The following is a 6,114-nucleotide window of genomic DNA, read 5'->3' as shown; positions in this document are numbered from 1 at the left end:
ATATTAAGAAGCTATATTCTTGTTATCGGTAATGTTTCCCCCATAGCTTCATATACGTATAATATTTTAGCTTGTACGTTTTCTCCCTTTTATCCCCTTTCTGTGTTTGTGCAAATAACACTTTTCTTAAGATAAGTCGATTCTTCTAGCAGTCTTTTATAGAAATATGTCATAATATCGAGGAGAGAAAAATGTATGAGAAATAATATGAAGAATAGTCGCAGAGTTTTGCAACTTTTGGTTTTATTATATTAAAAGTGATAAAATTAGAGAATAATTATATATCAATTTGAGTTAAATCGATACTTAATCGCGTAATCATAACTTACGTATATTAGGTACATAACAAATGAAATATTATGTATGAGAATATAACGAAATGAGAAAATACTTATTATCCTATATCTTAGTCTAGGCTTGTCTTCTTGAGACATTTTGATACATCTGTGTGTTACAGATTCTGGTTGAATTGAGAAAAAGTACCTCATTTTTCCAGAACGTGTGTATCAGAAATCGAAGACTCTTAAAAGAAAAAAAATACCAAAGTACCGGTATCAGTTTCGTTTACGACAATTAAGTTTTTTTTTTTTTACGCTATTAGCCCAAAATATTACAATAGTTTAGTATAGTTGTGATTTAAAAAAAATTACTTTCGACTTAAAATTTATTTTTTAATTACTACTCGCGCGAAGTGAATCGACACACTGCGTTTCAATTTACTTGGTCCGCATTTTCTTTCGCTCTTTACCGAGTTTGTGAAAGATTACGCGATGCTATATAATATATGCGTTCCGTGCACGATCTTGCTTTATTCGCAATTTTGTAGTCGACAACTTTATACCCGTGCGATTAAAGCAAAAGGTCACGGATAAAAACGACTCTTGCGCTCGTATTCATATCGATATACTCGCATGATCGTTAAGTAACGGAATACGCAATTAAAATTCTTTCGTTATAAATAATTATCCATTATATATAAGCGAAAAGGAAGAATCATTTTCTTTTTCTGATTATTTCGTAAACGATCTTCTTCGGTTAAGTACAAATTGTATAATTCGATGAAGAAATGTGTTTCGCGCGTTCTATCAAAAAGGCCTATATATTTCTATATTTAATTACGCACGTCGAATATAATATATAAAGCGTAAAATTAATCTGTAATAAATATTACAGATTGATTTTACGCTTTGCTCCAAGTCATATCGAATATAGACTAACGATTGAAATAAGATCTGGATTGTTGCGAATGATGAGTTTGTGTGATTTTTTTAGTATTCTTTAAAAAAATTGCAGCAACGTTAATTTCACGGTTGTCATAATTTTTTTTTTTATATAATATCATAGAGCATTAAAAGATCGTTAGCCTGCATCGATAGATCTGTATAGAATTATTCGATCTAAATCTAGATCCTAATATACAGATAATGGAGATGTAAAATTTCTAAAAGTTTCTTTCGTAGGTCATGGTTTTTATCCGATATATATATATAATTACCGATTACTATCAAGGCCGTCGTTTATCGTTAATTATATAATGAGACACCTAGTGAGGAGAGACAAATCGATGAATGGGTATGAAATTCGAAGTACATCGCGAAGTACAGTGCAAATAAAAAAATAAAAAAAATGATGAAGATTAGAGATAAATGGAGAAACGCGATTCGTTACACGAGACTTTTTATCATTATCGCCTCGCGAATTCATCGGGGAAGCGATAATAAATCGGTAGACGATAAATCGAGCGAGCTTGAAATCTGAAGATTTGTACCGGGAAGACTAAATGTAATGATATATATATATATACTCTGCGTATTAAAAGTCCCTTTTGTTTCATCGATAAGATTATTAGTCCAAATGGGAAATTATACCTATGTAATGCTTGTCGCGCCTGACGGCGGCGCTTCGTTTGTACTCGTAACCCAAAAGTAAGAAACCAACGTCATTTTGAAGTCTACAATATGACATATCCCTATAAGCGCATGATATTTTATTTGATATTTAAGCAATATTCTAGGCGTATTTTTAGAATATTGAATATTCTAAGAATACGCCTAGAATATTAAATAATATCATGCGCTTATAGGGATGCTCACAATCAGTTTGCTACCTGGTAGCAAATTGACGTCATTAAACGTCAAAACAATGCCAGTTCGACTCAATCGATCCTCGCGCGCGTTTAATCTCTAGAGAAGAAGCTGGAGCTGATCGGATGTGGAAGATGCGCGATCGCCTTCGGAAGCGGTAACATTAGCGTGCGGAGGAGCTAATTACATGAGGAAGCCGGCGCGGCGCGATGATGGATGCCCTGAAGCGCGCCGCCGCTTAATCTCAAGTTGGCGTGAGGGTTCGCGACGACGCCCCGTCGGCCTCGTCTCAGTTGACGTCCTCATCGGTCACCGGAAACTCTAAGTCTCCCGCCGTCATGTTCTGGCGGCAGCGGTACACGTACGCACTCGCGGACAGGTCGTCGCCGGAGCGCACGCACTTGTAGTCCTTATTCAGGCACTCGCAGCTGTACAAAATCAAACGGGAGGAATCCCGTCAGAAAAACCGACCAAATCTCGCATTTTTCTCTCTATTCTAAATTATTGAAAAATTCATCGCGATGCGTTTCGGTCTCAAATTTCTAATCTGTTTGGAACATACGTATCATGATTTTCATCTCTTATTTTCAGTCATTTTGAACATTTATGCATTAAAATCGCGTCTTTTAAATTAGAGATTACTTGTCTTATTATACGATTAAATTTACGCGGAAAAAAAATTAGATATTTTCAACATTACCTCATAAATCATTTATTCGAAACAAATAAATATTTATCTGTTTTGAAAAGGATTTTCGCTTATATCAAATAGATATTTTTTATATTCTTAAATAAATGATTTATATAAGGCAGTATTGAAATAAATATTTATTCGAATTCAATCAATTTTTTTTCAGTGTAGTTACACAAATTATGAAATTTCCTCTCATTTATCTAAATTTTATGTTTCCACAACTTTGTTGAAACTTATACCAAAATATTAATAATTGCACATAATACTGCACGACTTATCACTTAAAGCTATCGAAAAAAGTCGTAATAAATTTAACTTTGATTATAGAAATAAAATAAAATTCGGCATTTTCTATTTCGACGTGTCTGACAATGAGAGATGGAATTTTTCACGCCTTTAAAAGACAATTCGATACAAACGTCATTCCATTGCTGAAACGGCCATTTTTTCAAAGCTTGTACATTTCGAAATATATATCTTTAGCACTGTAATAAAATGAGTTGGTTGACTTACGTGTTTTTCATGTAATATTCGACGTTGCGCGTGTACGAGTTGTAGACCGCCCATCCGCAGGGAATGGTGTAACAGTATTTTTTCTCGGTTTCCTTGTTCGTGTCCCGCGGAAGTCTCACATTCCCTTTTTCAATATAGTATCTCCAAGGAAAAGTGAAATTCTGAAGTCTAAGCTTCAAATCCTCTATCTCTTTGTCCGACATCTGTAATTAAAATGTACATGTCGCTCGAGACTCTTTCTTTTTATATTTTTTATAGTTTTATATTTAACGTACAAATATGTTTCTAGTCCCCTTATTTATAGTAATCCTTACATAAAAGCCACGAAACGCTCATTTTTCATCGAACGTTGTTTTTGAACCTTTGAAAGCAAAGATGGTCGAAATATGCAGATTGTCTGTTCTTTTTTTGTTCACGCGAATAAGGAAGCAACAAACGAGGTAGTTATTACCAGACAGACCTTAGATACTCTTTTCTCCCAATAAAAAAAAAATTCAAAGATATGTTTACATATTTTGTACTAAGTAAGAGAGTTTTTACACAAAATCTCAAAAGTGATAAAAAGATGTTCAAAATATTTTTCTTTCTTATCTAATTACTTACTCAATATTTATCAGCTTTATATATAGAATATTACACTTTGTAAAGTTAAGATAATATACAATATATCAGTTTTACATATGTATATACATATATAGAATACTTTGTAGAGTTAACACTTCATTGAAATAAAATGATATTAAATACCGCGTGCGCAATTATATAGGCCACGATTAATTTTACAAGTAATTATTATAAAAAGCTTCAATTTGTCCTTATATCGATCAATTCGGGTTAAAAGCGCCGAATTTTTTTTTACATTTTGGGCACGAATCAGAATCTGAACCAGGAAGAGAAAAGAAGATGTATATGTCATTAATGTTTTAGCCTGGAAAGTACTTAATTGATGCAAATTCTCATGAATGAAGAAGGAGAGAATCTGCGAAACTCGCGACGATTCGATAGTCCTTCCTAAAATCTCTCCTTCGCGCTATTTCGAGTCGGAGCTTATAAACTGAATATACGGTGGGAAAAAATTCTCATACAAATATGTTTACGCACACGCGTCGCGACTTGAAGCGAGTCGAATATTTTTTTTTTTTTTTTACAAAAGAGATATCTCTGAGAGAGAAGAACGCGTCTCGATTCACTCGCGCAGCTGCAAAGAGCAATATGTAACACTTTGGTAAATAAGCTATACTCGAGCAAATTCGCGTGAACGGAAAGTATCAATTATATATATTCTCTAAAATTAAGTGACTCTTTTACTATTTTTTTTTTCAATTACTTAATTCCGATCTATAAAAATATCGGTAATATTAAAAAATATGTATATATAAATATTTCGAAAAATTTGAATTTTATCGAATGACGAACAATGAGCAATTTTGACACAAATGGAAAAAACGCCACGATTATCCGGTTCATTCGACAGGTGTAAACATCCTCTCGAGCGAGGTTCGATTCATGAATGAAGCTACTCGAGTCGCCGCGACGTTTCGATAAATGACCGGGAGACCTCGTACTCTTGAATGTACGTCATTTACGTCATTTTATAATTATAATAAGCGTCTAATAAACATTCTATATTTTTGTCTCTCGAGCAAGTATATTATAATATATTGTAGAGAAAAATTTTTTTAAATATATCACACTCGAATTAAAAATATTTTGCTATATATAAATTAGAGGTAACTCTTCCTTCGGATGGAGAAATTTTAATCCCGTTGTTGTCCAATCGTAGCAATTTTAAATCGATTCGGTTTACTCGATAGGCGATAAGCGCGAAATCTCTGACGGGGAGTAGAGTGAAAAAAAAATCGTAATCTATTCATATTGATTACTTCGTGTCGCGATTTATATATACATGCATCATCCGTAATCTGCATATATGAGCAAGAAGGAAAAAATTCTGCGTATCTGTTTCGCGAAGCACGTGGTCTCTCATATGCAGGGGGAATTTTTTCTCAGAATTTACTCTGAAAATCATGGTAATCGAAGAATTTTGCAACAGTTTCTCCGATGAAAATATATATATATATATATATATATTATTTCCTATCGTATTGCGATAGATGTTAATATTTTTTTATTGCAATAAATATTTAATCAGAGAAACTCTTATAAAATGATTTTCAGGGTAAATTCTAAGAGAAAATTCTGTCCGCGTAAAACGATTTCTAAAACGAATCATCTCTCTCTCTCTTCCTCCCTTTTCTGTCTACATAATTCGATTCGCTCGACTTTTTCCCTACTACTTGGACGGAATATGTGTCTTACCTTGTGATGGACCGCCGCCGAGTCAGTGACACTTGTGTGGCACAAGAAAATCACGAACGTGACGAGGAAGATTAGTCTCACGTCGCTCTTACGCGGGTTCCACATTTTCATTCGCGCGCTGTGAAAATCAATCGGTTTTTCCCCGAGAAACTGTCTCCTCTCTCGAAACTTCCCTCGGGCTACTTCCTTCTTCGGGATCCTCTTCCGGCGCACAGGATCTACAAAGGATCTCGAATAAAGCGCGGCGCGGCTTGGCGCGAAAAGGAGCAAAAGCACTGACTGAAGTTCTCGAGGGGTTGATCGTTCGCCGGGTTTTTCGCAGAGACACCCGATAAGATACGGATGCGTTTCCTTTACTCGAAATGTATTACCATAATACACACGAGCGTTCGATTTTCTCTTTCAATGACCGAGTTTATATTGCGCGTGTTATTCTGTATGCGTCCCCCCCACGAGACTTTATACATAGACTGTCTTCTCGTATAGAGTGAGGACGCTTTCGAG

General features: G+C 34.6%; 1 protein-coding gene across 1 annotated transcript; it reads right to left on the bottom strand.

Annotated features, from left to right (window-relative positions):
* Positions 1-223: 223 nt before the first annotated feature.
* Positions 224-6,114, bottom strand: LOC114935254 (uncharacterized). Its single transcript, XM_029308018.2, has 3 exons — positions 5,611-6,114; positions 3,292-3,494; positions 224-2,512 (listed from the first exon to the last, which is right to left on the bottom strand). The coding sequence occupies exons 1-3, from the start codon at positions 5,719-5,721 to the stop codon at positions 2,374-2,376; spliced, it is 453 nt and encodes a 150-aa protein (XP_029163851.1). The 5' UTR covers positions 5,722-6,114; the 3' UTR covers positions 224-2,373.

The sequence above is a fragment of the Nylanderia fulva genome, unplaced genomic scaffold (assembly GCF_048542155.1).
Source record: "Nylanderia fulva isolate GAGA-0341 unplaced genomic scaffold, ASM4854215v1 Scaffold12, whole genome shotgun sequence".
NCBI lineage: Eukaryota > Metazoa > Arthropoda > Insecta > Hymenoptera > Formicidae > Nylanderia > Nylanderia fulva.
This window is presented reverse-complemented; position numbering and strand designations above follow the sequence as displayed.